This window comes from Neoarius graeffei, chromosome 9, assembly GCF_027579695.1.
Source record: "Neoarius graeffei isolate fNeoGra1 chromosome 9, fNeoGra1.pri, whole genome shotgun sequence".
Lineage (NCBI taxonomy): Eukaryota > Metazoa > Chordata > Actinopteri > Siluriformes > Ariidae > Neoarius > Neoarius graeffei.
Window position 1 is genome coordinate 60,026,247 of NC_083577.1, and position 14,793 is coordinate 60,041,039.

General features: G+C 40.9%; 1 protein-coding gene across 2 annotated transcripts in view; it reads left to right on the forward strand.

Moving 5' to 3' along the window:
- kalrna (kalirin RhoGEF kinase a) overlaps nt 1–14,793 on the forward strand; it is a 408,274-nt gene that overhangs the window by 353,869 nt on the left and 39,612 nt on the right. For both annotated transcript variants that reach the window (XM_060929989.1, XM_060929988.1), the window contains exons 35-36: nt 2,381–2,646; nt 11,917–12,054. In XM_060929989.1, coding sequence (XP_060785972.1) covers nt 2,381–2,646; nt 11,917–12,054 — 404 coding nt within the window. The remainder of the gene's footprint in view (nt 1–2,380; nt 2,647–11,916; nt 12,055–14,793) is intronic.

Here is a 14,793-nt window from a genome sequence, read left to right on the forward strand (position 1 = left end):
ATAAATCTGCACTCATTGGACCTGAGACTACTATTTTATTTTTTTTATTATTTTTTTTTTTTATAAAGCAAAGGGTCGTCTCACACCAAATATTGACTTTGTTTCATTTATTATGGCTTAGTGCTGTTTATAGTATTTTTTTTTTAATGTTGAAACATTTCATTTCATTAATTTTAAGCCATTGTGGTCTACAGTGTTTCTTTACACATGCCTAAGACTTTTGCACAGAAATGTAGTTGAATGCTGGAGCTTCTCAGAATATCTGTTGGCATTTACAGACAAACAGCACTCACTAACACTGCAGTTCATGTGCAAAACTCTATTTCGTGCTACCTCACAACATTATTATAGCAAAAAGAGCATTTGATTTGCAAATATGGGGTTTAATCATGTATAGCACAAGACTCTCTCTCTCTCTCTCTCTCTCTCTCTCTCTCTCTCTCTCTCTCTCTCTATCTATCTATCTATCTATCTATCTATCTATCTTTATTTATTTATTTTAGTACTTTCTAGTTTAGAGAACATTTCATATATCAGTGCCATGTTTCTTACAATGCTAACTCATGGTGCAGATTCCTTAATATTACTGCTTGAAAATATTACAAAAAAAATATGCAAGTTGTATTATGAAAAACGTTTTAGTTTTGGATCCAGGTTCAGTTCAACACTGTGTCGGATGTGTGCGAGGTCAAAAACGGTTTCATCATACAATCTATAAAAACAATAATGCACAGCAGAGGCGCATTATTGCTGGAGTGGGTTTCCCAAAAGCCTCTTAACACTAAGAGCATCTTAACTAGGAGAGTGAGTGTTCATTGTGATGCTCACGCTACCATTTAATGACGATCTTTGTGCTGCAATGCTTTTGGGAAACCCACCTCCAGGATAGTGAGAACTGCTGAAAAAAAAATCACCAGTGCCTCACTGCCGCATGTGCAGGACATCTACACGGAGCGCTGCGTGCGGATGGCAAACCGCATCATTGGATCCCACTCATCCCTTTCATGGCGTGATTACACTCATGCAGTCCGGGAAAAGATACAGAAGCATCAGATCAAGGGCTACTCAGCTGTTAAACAGTTTCTTTCCCACAGCAATCAGACTACTAAACCAGAGAACGTGAACTGCACACAAGAGGCTGTTCCTCTAAAAAGAAATGTTATTAAACCACTTTTTTATTCTATTTTAGTATCGTCTAGTTTATCTATTAGTACTCTTTATTCTATTTGACTATAATTCAGTTTATTTATTATTTACTTCTTATATTCTTAAAAGATTACAGGCTTTTTGGACTGAATTATTACTGACTGATGGATGTGTGAAAAACAATTTCATTTTTACGTGCAGCATAAAAATGACGACAAAGGAAATCTGATCTAATGACTGAAAATGATGTTTAGGTGGTTATTAAGAGCGTCCGAATTCTTCTCTTTTAGGCTGTAGCATAATTCATGTAAAGGCAATTTTACTTCATAACTTTACATTATAATCTACAAAGTCACTGTTTGTTTAGTCTTATTAATGGACAATGTGCAGGACACCAGGTCCACCAGCTAAGCTAAGAATGTTTTTGTTTTATTAAAGATTTTTTTTCCCTATGGTTCTGATGCAGTAATTCTGTATTACGCACAACCTTTCTTCTATTTTCTATATTATATATAACATGCTTTTAAAAGCACAAAAGAGGACAGCTAAAACGGCTTTAAAAAAAAAGTTCGTCGTTAAAGAAAAGTGATCAGCTTACATATGGATCAAATTTGAAGATGATTGCAGGGTGCCTGGTGCTGGGTATTGTGGTGTAATCCTACATAGTGTAGCTTGGATCAATTATAGTGCATTACTGAAGCAGACGGAAGAATTGGTGCAGTCGATACACATATTGACTTTGACTTGGCACTGTGTGGTTTGCACTTGTTGCCTCATTTGACTGCATGGATTGAAGTGTAGTGTGGGTGTACGGAGTTACAATCATCTTACATCAGTGTGTACATAGCGCTTGGCTTACTAGAATGTTTACATGTTCACACCTTAGGAAATCATATATATAAATTAGTAAGCGAAATTATAAATCAATTTTTTTTATAAATTTCTGTGCTCATGGGCTGTTTTAATATCCGAATAACAATTGGGTATAAATATTTTTTCATATACTCAGCCTTTTCTTGTACACTTTTCAACAATACTCTTTGTTGCCTTTATTATCATGACTTGCATCCAACTGCAGGCTAAAACAGTCATTTACATGTAGCAATTAAATATTAAGATGCATCTCTTTGGCTTGGATCTTGTTACATGGCTTGTTATTACTTATCACAGTCACATATATACAATATGTTATCATGTGCTGGCTCAGATTTATTTCCATACTCTTGTCTTGCAGAGAATTACGCTGTCAGTGGTCCAGATGGGAAGACAGACTCTGTGGCGGCACTGCAGCCCCAAGCTTCACTCGCTTCTCTCCATAGCAACTCACCAGGACCCAAACGCCCTGGAAACACCCTGAAGAAGTGGCTCACAAGCCCCGTGCGCCGCCTCAGCCATGGCAGCAACATCAAAAAGCTTCCCAGCAAGCAGAAGCAGAAGAGAGATGGTCGCAAGAGCATTGACCTGGGACCGCCCGAAATGCAGGACGACAGTCTGGAGGAGGTATTTATGTTGTTGCTGTCCATTACAATATGAGGATCCCTCATAATTATATATTTATATACAAGTAGATATGATTAATGCATGCAGTTGCATTCAGCACCACTCTGGAACAAATACAATGAAGAGGTAGCAAATAAACTATCAATCATATCTTTCATACATGTAGAGCCAAGTCAGTTTATTTATATAGCACTTTTAACAACAGACATTGTCACAAAGCAGCGAGAGTATACTAATATACGGTGGTGCTTGAAAGTTTGTGAACCCTTTAGAATTTTCTATATTTCTGCATAAATGACCCAAAACGTCATCAGATTTTCACACAAGTCCTAAAAGTAGATAAAGAGAACCCAGTTAAACAAATGAGACAAAAATATTATACTTGGTCATTTATTTATTGAGGAAAATGATCCAATATTACATATCTGTGAGTGGCAAAAGTATGTGAACCTCTAGGATTAGCAGTTAATTTGAAGGTGAAATTAGTCAGGTGTTTTCAATCAGTGGGATGACAATCAGGTGTGAGTGGGCACCCTGTTTTATTTAAAGAACAGGGATCTATCAAAGTCTGATCTTCACAACACATGTTTGTGGAAGTGTATCATGGCACTTCCACAAAGGAGGTTTCTGAGGACCTCAGAAAAAGCATTATTGATGCTCATCAGGCTGGAAAAGGTTACAAAACCATCTCTAAAGAATTTGGACTCCACCAATCCACAGTCAGACAGATTGTGTACAAATGGAGGAAATTCAAGACCATTGTTACCCTCCCCAGGAGTGGTCGACCAACAATGATCACTCCAAGAGCAAGGCATGTAATCGTCGGCGAGGTCACAAAGGACCTTAGGGTAACTTCTAAGCAACTGAAGGCCTCTCTCACATTGGCTAATGTTAATGTTCATGAATCCACCATCAGGAGAACACTGAACAACAATGGTGTGCATGGCAGGGTTGCAAGGAGAAAGCCACTGCTCTCCAAAAAGAACATGGCTACTCGTCTGCAGTTTGCTGAAGATCACGTGGACAAGCCAGAAGGCTATTGGAAAAATGTTTTGTGGACAGATAAAAACAAAACAGAACTTTTTGGTTTGAATGAGAAGCGTTATGTTTGGAGAAAGGAAAACACTGCATTCCAGCATAAGAACCTTATCCCATCTGTGAAACATGATTGTGGTAGTATCATGGTTTGGGCCTGTTTTGCTGCATCTGGGCCAGGACAGCTTGTCATCATTGATGGAACAATGAATTCTGAATTATACCAGCGAATTCTAAAGGAAAATGTCAGGACATCTGTCCATGAACTGAATCTCAAGAGAAGGTGGTTCATGCAGTGAGACAATGGCCCTAAGCATACAAGTCGTTCTACCAAAGAATGGTTAAAGATGAATAAAGTTAATGTTTTGGAATGGCCAAGTCAAAGTCCTGACTTTAATCCAATCGAAATGTTGTGGAAGGACCTGAAGCGAGCAGTTCATGTGAGGAAACCCACCAACATCCCAGAGTTGAAGCTGTTCTGTACAGAGGAATGGGCTAAAATTCCTCCAAGCCGGTGTGCAGGACTGATCAACAGTTACCGGAAATGTTTAATTGCAGTTATTGCTGCACAAGGGGGTCACACCAGATACTGAAAGCAAAGGTTCACATACTTTTGCCACTCACAGATATGTAATATTGGATCATTTTCCTCAATAAATAAATGACCACGTATAATATTTTTGTCTCATTTGTTTAACTGGGTTCTCTTTATCTGCTTTTAGGACTTGTGTGAAAATTTGATGATGTTTTAGGTCATATTTATGCATAAATGTAGAAAATTCTAAAGGGTTCACAAACTTTCAAGCACCACTGTATTGCCTTGGAGATCACTTTAAATTGGGAGATGGTGGTTAATATGGTTTGAACAAATAAAACATTGTTGACTTTTTTTTTTTACTTTATGAAATAAGTAGTTTAATTAAATTTAATGGCCCACAAAACCTGAAACTACAGAGCTGATAAGTTCTGAAATGTGTTTTTGTGCTTTTTAACCTTGTGCACAAAAGATGTCAAGATAATTATTACATCCATATGTGCTTGTTAAACAGCCCATCCCAGATTTTGTCCCCATTTGCTGTTATAACAGCCTCCACTCTTCTGGGAAGGTTTTCCACTAAATTTCTGGAGCATGGCTGTCCGGGATTTGTGCTCAGTCAGCTACAAGAGCAGTAGTGAGGTCAGGAACTGATGTCAGGTCAGGAGGCCTGGAGTGCAGTCAGAGTTCCAGTTCATCCCGAAGATGTTCAGTTGAGTTGAGGTCAGGACTCTGTGCAGAACACAAGTTGTTCTGCTCCAGCCTTGTCAAACCCTGGAACTTGCTTTGTGCACAAGGGCATTGTCATGCTCAAACAGCCTTGGACTTTTTTAGTTCCAGTGAAAGGAAATTGTAATGCAACAGCATACGGAGACATTCTAGACAATTGTTTAGTTCAAACTTTATGACAACAGTTTGGAGAACCACCACATATGGGTGTGATGTTCAGGTGTCCATATACTTTTGGCCACATGGTGTGTCTTGTGGTTTGTTTGTAAGGCAGTCATACTGTAAATTTCTGCAATCTATATATTGAAAGGCAAACCTTAATAGCAATAGTAATTAAAATTTTATTGTGTAGTCCTGGTATCTATGAAGGAATTATTTTGTTGACTCTTCAATATTTAATTTTTTTTAACCTTAATATGTGATTTATCGCACTGTATTGAAGAGGAGCATATGACATTGGTGGAACCCAGTTTAACGTCAGAACATTTTGGAATGCAGTTTTCATTCATCATGTCAGTTATTTTTTATGCAATGAATTTCATACAAAAAAAAAAGCTTCCCCTTGTTCTCTGTCCAGTGTGAGTGTTAGGAAGAGTGTGGTATGGCTGGAGCAGCAGTACCACTGGTCCAGATGATCGGGTGGGGGGGTAGATAGGGCAGTGTAGATTAGCCTGGCTCTTTATACCCGTGTGATGTGCACAAAGAGTCTCTGTAGGCAGGGCAGGAGCTGTGGACCCCAACACAATGGTCCACATTAACCCTGACCTGTTGTGTAAGAGCAGAATCAGTGAAGCAGTGCACATTGTGGAATTCTAATGGAATTTCGAAATTATAATTTGGAGCTAGTGCATAGAGAGCTGTTCCAAAAACCCAGTCTAATATGAACAAGAGGTCACACATATACAAGGTTCAGCAGAACTCCTATATATAGAAAAATAACCAAATATTCACTGTACAAGGAAGAACTGAAACCAAACCAAGAGACTGCTTAGACATAGGAGCACCAAAGTATGCCATACTCCTACCGTATTTTGTCCACAAAAAAATAGGATTTTTTTTTTTTTAATCTGCTAAGAATGATTGATTGCTCTTGGGACAGGCCCAATTTTCAGCACCTGTTTCACAGTCAAAACTCCAGTGATGGCTGGTCATGAAAGTAAATGGGAGTGCTAAAATTTAATAGCGGAGCTCCTCGTGCAGAGCAGAGCCCCGTACCTAAGAGAAATGCATCAACCTAGTGCATTTTTTGATGACTTGTGCGTATAACGTATGTGTCCCACCATAGGGTACCTGGTCATAAGTGCAAGGCAACATTTCTCATACACACTTGACCAGTGGACAACAAAATCTGTATCTTTTAATTACATAAGATAGATGAGTTTTTATCCAGAACTTATTTTAAAAAATTTTTTCAATAACATGCGATTTATTTAGGGCGGCAGTGGTGTAGTGGTTGGCGCTGTCGCCTCACAGCAAGAAGGTCCGGGTTCGAGCCCCATGGCCGGCGAGGGCCTTTCTGTGCGGAGTTTGCATGTTCTCCCCGTGTCTGCTTGGGTTTCCCCCGGGTGCTCCGGTTTCCCCCACAGTCCAAAGACATGCAGGTTAGGCTAACTGGTGACTCTAAATTGACCGTAGGTGTGAATGCGAGTGTGAATGGTTGTCTGTGTCAGCCCTGTGATGACCTGGTGACTTGTCCAGGGTGTACCCTGCCTTTCACCTGTAGTCAGCTGGGATAGGCTCCAGCTTGCCTGCGACCCTGTAGAATAGGATAAAGTGGCTAGAGATATTGAGATGAGATGAAAGTATGTCCCTTTACACACTCATCCAGAAGGGTAATTTTGCACAAGGCCATCTGTCTACAGCAGAAAAAAATAAAATAACAAAATGCGTCTGGAAAAATCCCAAGGGAGTCTGGAGCCAGATTCGTGACATTACCTGCGGAAGCGCCAGCAGGCTGCGCCAGCAGGCTGCGCGAGCTTGCACAGTTTCAGTGCACAGCCTGTGTAGACCAAGCACTCCCATTTCTCTCTCATTGTCTGGTCTTTTGGGAAACGATGAGTACTAATCCCATCATGACTGGTGTTGCTACACCCTCATACGATACATCTGTTAACCATTTTAATAATTACGTGATAACGTTGAAGAAATTTGCAGAAAACCACCAGGCCATTTTCTCATAAACAAACCAGCATTGATGTAGGATTCAGAGGGAGGCGTCCCGCACGTGACATCACAAAAATCAATGTTTCTCAGGAAATCCAAATGCCAAGTTTTTTCAGAAGTGGACCAATTCGCCTCAAATGGCTTGATTTCAACTGAATTCTTCTGGTATTGCGCAAGGTAAAAAAATTGCACAAAATGTGACAGATATTTGACCAAAGTTTAATATAGAATAGGAGAATTACATTGATCTTGCTCCTGAATTTACCTGTGATATGCCCTTTAAGGTGTGCAACAGCACTGTGCCTGCATTATTTTACTGCTGCTGCTGTATTGCCATAGTCCTCATAGAACCGTCAGCATTCTCTTGCATGCCTTTTCTCTGGCCACGGCCATTCCACCATCAGTCCACATCCTGATGTTATCAATCCATCCTGTTTTCCTTCGTCCTGGCCGGGCCTTCCCTTCTACTTCACCTTGTACTGTCACCTGAACTAGACTATCTGAACGTCGTTTCCAATGTCCATACATAGACAACTTCCTCCTCTTCAATTGGGCAAGCAGACCATCTCCCTCTGAAACTCCTACCCTTTGGCGAATCCATGCATTGGTCTTTCTATCTTTCCAACTGACCTGCAGCATTCTACACCATACCCACAGCTCAAATTACTCTACCTTCATATCACTCTGCTTTAATGTCCAACTTTCTGTACCATAGAGGGTTATACTCCAAACCAGATATTTCACCAATTATTTCTTCAGTTTCAGGCTGATCTCTTTTGCCTTCCACAATCCAATTAGCTGGCTAGTGGCATCTCTTGCAATTGCTAACCTAGCACAAGTCTCTGGTGTTGAATCAATCCTTACCATTGAGCCAAGGCATTTGAAGCTATCTACCTGGTTGATTACATTTCCACCAAGGAAGATTTGTTCTTTACTTCCATGGACCATAACATGAGTTTTGGCTGAGTTTATATGGAGACCAAAGGTGTGGCTGCATTTCTCCAATTCTGCTGCTTGCTTCTCCAGTTCTATCTTTGAGCGTGCAAGCAGTGTAGTGTCATCAGCGTAACATATATTCCATATTGCTCTTCCACCAACAATGCTACCCGATCTTTCATCCAGTGTCTCTTTCACCTGTCACATGATGGCTTCACCACAGGCATTGAAAATCAAAAGGGACACAATACAGCCTTGTCGTACTCCTTGTTCAAATGGAAACTGGTCTGTGTGGCTGTCTGCTACTTGGATGACTCCAGTAGCTTTTGAGTATAGTCTCTCCAAAAGCCAAACTAGATGTTTAGGTGTGCCAAAATCCACGAGAGTTTTCCACAAGACCGCATGATTGACTGTCAAATGCCTTGCTATAGTCAACAAACATCAGCCATAGCTCTTGATCTTGCCTTTTCACTGTTTTCTCAATGATGTTACGTATGGTAAGAATTGCATCAGTTGTCCCTTTACCGGCAACAAAACCGAACTGCTCCTCAGCGATCTGAGGCATTACAAAGTGTGCTAATTTGCTACGTATAACTTCCAGCAACACTTTAGATGCGTGGCACAACAGACTGATGGTTCGATGTTTGGAGCAGTCCTGCGTTCCGGGTACTTTTGGTAAGACAATGATTTTGGATTGTGTCCAATCGCTTGGCCAATCACCAGTCTTCCAGATGTTATTAATTATTTTTTTCATAGCTACCACTACAGTGTCTCCTCCTGTCTTTATCATTTCTCCATAGATTCCATCCTGGCCAGCAGCTTTACCAACCTTTTAATATCTTTATGACTGCTCTAATTTCGCTTGGTAGGACTTCAGGTTCCAGTAGCTCTGGTGGACGTTCATCAGGAGAGTGCCGTGGGGAGTCTGAGCTGAAGAGTTGAATGCCGTACTCTGTCCACCTGTCTTTGATGTTATCAGCTTCATAAAGCATTTCACCATTCTTATCCTTGATACCAATGCCTGCCTGAGGGGATCTCTTCCCACTAATCTGCCTTATCAGCTGGTAGGTACGTTTGGTATTACCAGACCTGAATGATTGATCTGCCTCAGCACTTAGACCAGCCAACCACTTCTGTTTTGCCTTACGGCATGCAGTTTTAACAGATTTACAGAGACTCTTGTATTCTGCATCCTGAAAGTTGTTTATCTTGGCTTGACGTCTTTGGTGAATCAAATCTTGGCATTCTGGGTCATCTATCCATGGTTTCTCCGTCTTTCTTACAACAAGACAATGTTCTTTTGTTGCTAAAGTTAGTATATCTGCCAATACTGGCCGTGTAATGTCCTTACCTTTTACAGTAGATGATCTTTGACACTGGATTCGAATGCAGCTGCCGTGGCTGGGTCTTTCAACTGTGCCAGATTTAGTTTGGGTTTCTTGGTAAGCACCTTTTTCTTGTTCCAACTGTGACCCTTCAATTTCATCCAAACTAATTGGTGGTCTGAACCACAATCAGCACTGCGTAATGCCCGGCTATCTTTGCATTCTCTTCTGTCACGTAGACTGATGGCAGTGAAGTCAATTTGGTTCTTCTATTGACCTCCAGGGGAGCACCAGGTGTACAACTGGTTCTTTCTATGTTAAAAACAGGTGTTTACAGCAATTAATTTGTTGTCACTGAGCCAGTCGAGAAGCAATTGCCCACGGTCATTACCTACTCCAACACCAAACTTTCTACTGGACACATGTTGACGATTTGCACCAATTTGGGCATTGAAGTCCCCCGTTACCACAAGTCGATCTTTCTTTGGACATTCATCCACTACTTTTTGCAGCATTGCATATATGGAGAGCACCTCATCATCTTCTGCTTCAGTTGTTGGCATGTAAATCTGGATGATTGTAATTGATTGCGGCTTTGCATTTAGCCGGATCACAATAATTCTGTCCAATGTTGGTTGGACTTTCAGCACAGTTTTGACGATTTTTGGTGCTACAAGGAAACCCACACCTCTTTGGTGAACTTTGTCATCTCCAACATAATAGAACATCCATCCATTTGTATTAACCTGACCTGATGATGTCCATTTGACTTCTGCCAGCCCTAGTACATCCAGTCTCAAACGTTCCACCTCCATGCGAACCTGATGTAATCTACCACAGTCATTCATTGTACGAACATTCCATGTTGCAATATTCAGATATCGTTGACCTCTGCCAGAAGTTGCCTGAGAAGTATCAGATCCATGCCTCTCAAATGAGTTTAAGCATGGCTCGTCATTAACTGTCTCAAAGCTTCTGTCTGGAATTAATCCTTCCCCAGTATCTCTAGGAGCACAGTCAACCCTAGGGGGCCTAATTGCCGACTCCATAGCGTTCTGTTCATTATAATACATCATTCATATACAAGAGAATTATAGACTTATAATCCGTTGGGACGCCAGTCCGCTACGGATGCAGCTGGCCAGAACATACTATCTGTACAACCGCCCTTTACTACACATACACCTACTGCTGGTGCTGCTGCACGCCTTCAGTACCGTAGGATCCTTAGATGATCAACGCCATTTCCACCATACAGACTTCTCCCAAAACCCAACCCATGGGCCCCGCTCGTTTTTTTGGCGCCGACCGACCCGCCAGTCACATTGTGCCGTAGGTAATAATGGTTTCTTGTGTGCATTTTATGAGACGTTAGCCTGGGACTGACTAACCCCCACACACAGCCTTCCTACTCTGCCTGGATGCAGTTTAACGTCATGCCCAGGACGTCATTATTTTACAGTATTTTTTTCCCTTTCGTTTCAAAATTCACCACACATTCTCTACTGGGGACAGAGGGGACAGACACCCTCTTCTTCCACAGCCATGCCTTTGTAATGTGGTTTTGCATTGTCTTGTTGAAATCTCCCTGGAAAAGATGTCTTTTTGAAGGCAGCACATGTTGCTCCAAAATCTCAATGTACTTTTCTGTATTAATGTTGCCATCACAGAAGTGTACAGTAAGTTACCCTTGCCAAGGGCACTGACACAATCCCATACCATGATAGACCCTGGCTTTTGGACTTGTTCCTGGTAACAGTCTGGATGGTCCTTTTCATCTTTGGTCCGGAGCACACGGCGTCCATTTCTTATATAGGAATCACCCTGTCCGTCCATCAGTCCGTCTGTCCATGTGTCTTGTAAGCGCAACTCCTCCTAAACGGTTAGATGGATTTTGGTGAAACTTTACACAGTTGTGATATATCACCTGAAGATGTGCATGAAGGAAAATAATCCTGGTCCGATGTTTCAGAGGGGAGATAATTCAACTTATTCCCTTACATATGGCAATACATGATGACCAGCTTATAGGTGGGGGGTATTCTATAGTGAGTTTACTCACAGTTCTAATTATTTATTTTTTTATTTTTATGTTTTTTTTTTTCCTTTTCCAAGGCTTTGCATACATATTTTAGCAGTGTATCTTTTCTTTCCCCCTTTTCTGGCTCTATAGTTTGTTATAATACTAAGTTATGCAGCTACAAAACTTCCGTAATGAAAGAAAATAATTAATGTGGAAGGAAAAAACAAGTAAATTCAGCAACCCAATTTGGGGAATGTGACATGGCATCTGCACTCACACTGTCTGTCCACAGTATGTATCAAATCTGTATATTACAAAGCTGCAAAAACAAAACAGAAATCTAAAAAAAAAAAAAAACAACCTGAGTACCTCAACATTTGATTGCGAGTTATTAAGAGCGCACACTTATTTACAGTGACAGCTTTGCAAGCAGCAAAATCCACTTGAGGCAGGGAGGGTTCACATAGTTAAAGAAGCTGATTTGGAGCAATTTGTGATGTATTAATAACATTCCTGTCTTGCAGAGGATAAGGAAAGATGGAACGCTCTCCAAGTCTTCAGGAATGCAGAGTGGAGGAGAGGAGGAACCCGAGGATGACTCTCATACTCCACTCCCTCCACCCATGGAGATCATCAAAGACCCCTCTACTCAGGAGGAGAAGGTACACGTACACACAATCTGGGGTCTGGGTTTACACTCTTGGTAGACAGGAGTGTTGGTATGGAGGTTGAGGTTTCAAGTCAGGGAGTGGATCATAGCTGATGAGTATCATTTTGCACGGATAGGTCATAGATGCCGGATTCATAAGCTCATCCAGTACTTTATTAATTAATTCATAAATGCCACTCATTATCCATTCACATGATCTCACTTATAGCCGCAATCCTACACATGCGCATGTGTGCACACAGTAAAATGCCTTTTGACTGATATTTATCCCAATCTTCAGTGTTTTTCAGTGTAAATGTAGCACTTTTTATTTGTGATTTGATTTCAGCAGGCACACACAGTGCTTTTCTTCTGTATTGTTGAAATGCTTTCAGATCACTCCCTAACTTGCACTCCCTTAACCAGCAAGACAGTCTACAAAGTTTAAGATTAAAGTATTACTTCAAGTTGTGAAACACGAGTACGCCCTCGGTTTTGCGTTCTGCTCTGTGTGAGAAGGTTTTGCCTGCCTGTCTGTGTGTGAATGTATCAATTGTTACTGGCGTTGTGTGGTGTTAAATCTGCCACTGTTTATGTATTGTGAGCTACACACTGGAACAAAATGTACAATAACATTGTGACTTAGACCCACAAACTGGTCTCCATGTTTTCTTTCCTCCTACCTCCTGTGTGTGCTTCTTTCAGGTTCTCTTGGGAAGGGGAACTTTAGCATTAGAAGGTTCTTTCTGGGTGAAGAGCCATTTCGAGATATAGGACATCGAAACTTTGACATTCCAGCGAGCAAAACTCTGAAGATTACTGAAATATGCATTTATAGCTACACTTTTTTTAAATGCTTTAAATTTACATCAAATTTCCTGAGTAAAATTTTTTAAAAGTGGCCTAACAGAGGTAGAAAATTTTTCTGTCAGATCAAACTGTTGGTTTTAATATGGTTGTATCTGCATGTTTCTTAATAAGCAGTTTCATTTAATGACTAAAAAAAGAGATATAAAGTAGCAGAGAAGAACATTTTGAGCCACAGTATGATCATATCAAATAGCAAGGGTTTTTATCCCCCACTAGCTGAAAGGCGCGAAGGGGGATTATGTCGTGAGGATGTGTACTCACCTTCTGAAATCAACTCCTCTCAGAATTTTTGGAGGAATTTCACGAAACTTGACAATTTTTTTGTTATACAGTGGTATGCAAAAGTTTGGGCTCCCCTGGTCAAAATTGCTGTTACTGTGAACAGTTAAGCAAGTTGAAGATGAAATGATCTCCAAAAGGCATAAAGTTAAAGATGACTCATTCCCTTTTTGTTTTAAGCAAAAACATTTTTTTATTTTCATCTTTTACATTTTCAAAATGACAAAATGACACTCGTCCTTGCAAAAGGCTTCCAGTTCTAAGTTTCTTGGGCTGTCTTGCATGCACTGCTCTTTTGAGATCTATCCACAGATTTTCAATGATGTTTAGGTCAGGGGACTGTGAGGGCCAGGGCAAAACCTTCAGCTTGTGCCTCTTGAGGGTATTCCATTGTACAACCCCGATTCCAAAAAAGTTGGGACAAAGTACAAATTGTAAATAAAAATGGAATGCAATAATTTACAAATCTCAAAAACTGATATTGTATTCAGAATAGAACATAGACAACATATCAAATGTCAAAAGTGAGACATTTTGAAATTTCATGCCAAATATTGGCTCATTTGAAATTTCATGACAGCAACACATCTCAAAAAAGTTGGGACAGGGGCAATAAGAGGCTGGAAAAGTTAAAGGTACAAAAAAGGAACAGCTGGAGGACCAAATTGCAACTCATTAGGTCAATTGGCAATAGGTCATTAACATGACTGGGTATAAAAAGAGCATCTTGGAGTGGCAGCGGCTCTCAGAAGTAAAGATGGGAAGAGGATCACCAATCCCCCTAATTCTGCGCCGACAAATAGTGGAGCAATATCAGAAAGGAGTTCGACAGTGTAAAATTGCAAAGAGTTTGAACATATCATCATCTACAGTGCATAATATCAAAAGATTCAGACAATCTGGAAGAATCTCTGTGTGTAAGGGTCAAGGCCGGAAAACCATACTGGGTGCCCGTGATCTTCGGGCCCTTAGATGGCACTGCATCACATACAGGCATGCTTCTGTATTGGAAATCACAAAATGGGCTCAGGAATATTTCCAGAGAACATTATCTGTGAACACAATTCACCATGCCATCCGCTGTTGCCAGCTAAAACTCTATAGTTCAAAGAAGCCGCCGTATCTAAACATGATCCAGAAGCACAGACGTCTTCTCTGGGCCAAGGCTCATTTAAAATGGACTGTGGCAAAGTGGAAAACTGTTCCGTGGTCAGACGAATCAAAATTTGAAGTTCTTTATGGAAATCAGGGACGCCGTGTCATTCGGACTAAAGAGGAGAAGGACGACCCAAGTTGTTATCAGCGCTCAGTTCAGAAGCCTGCATCTCTGATGGTATGGGGTTGCATTAGTGCGTGTGGCATGGGCAGCTTACACATCTGGAAAGACACCATCAATGCTGAAAGGTATATCCAGGTTCTAGAGCAACATATGCTCCCATCCAGACGACGTCTCTTTCAGGGAAGACCTTGCATTTTCCAACATGACAATGCCAAACCACATACTGCATCAATTACAGCATCATGGCTGCGTAGAAGAAGGGTCCGGGTACTGAACTGGCCAGCCTGCAGTCCAGATCTTTCACCCATAGAAAACATTTGGCGC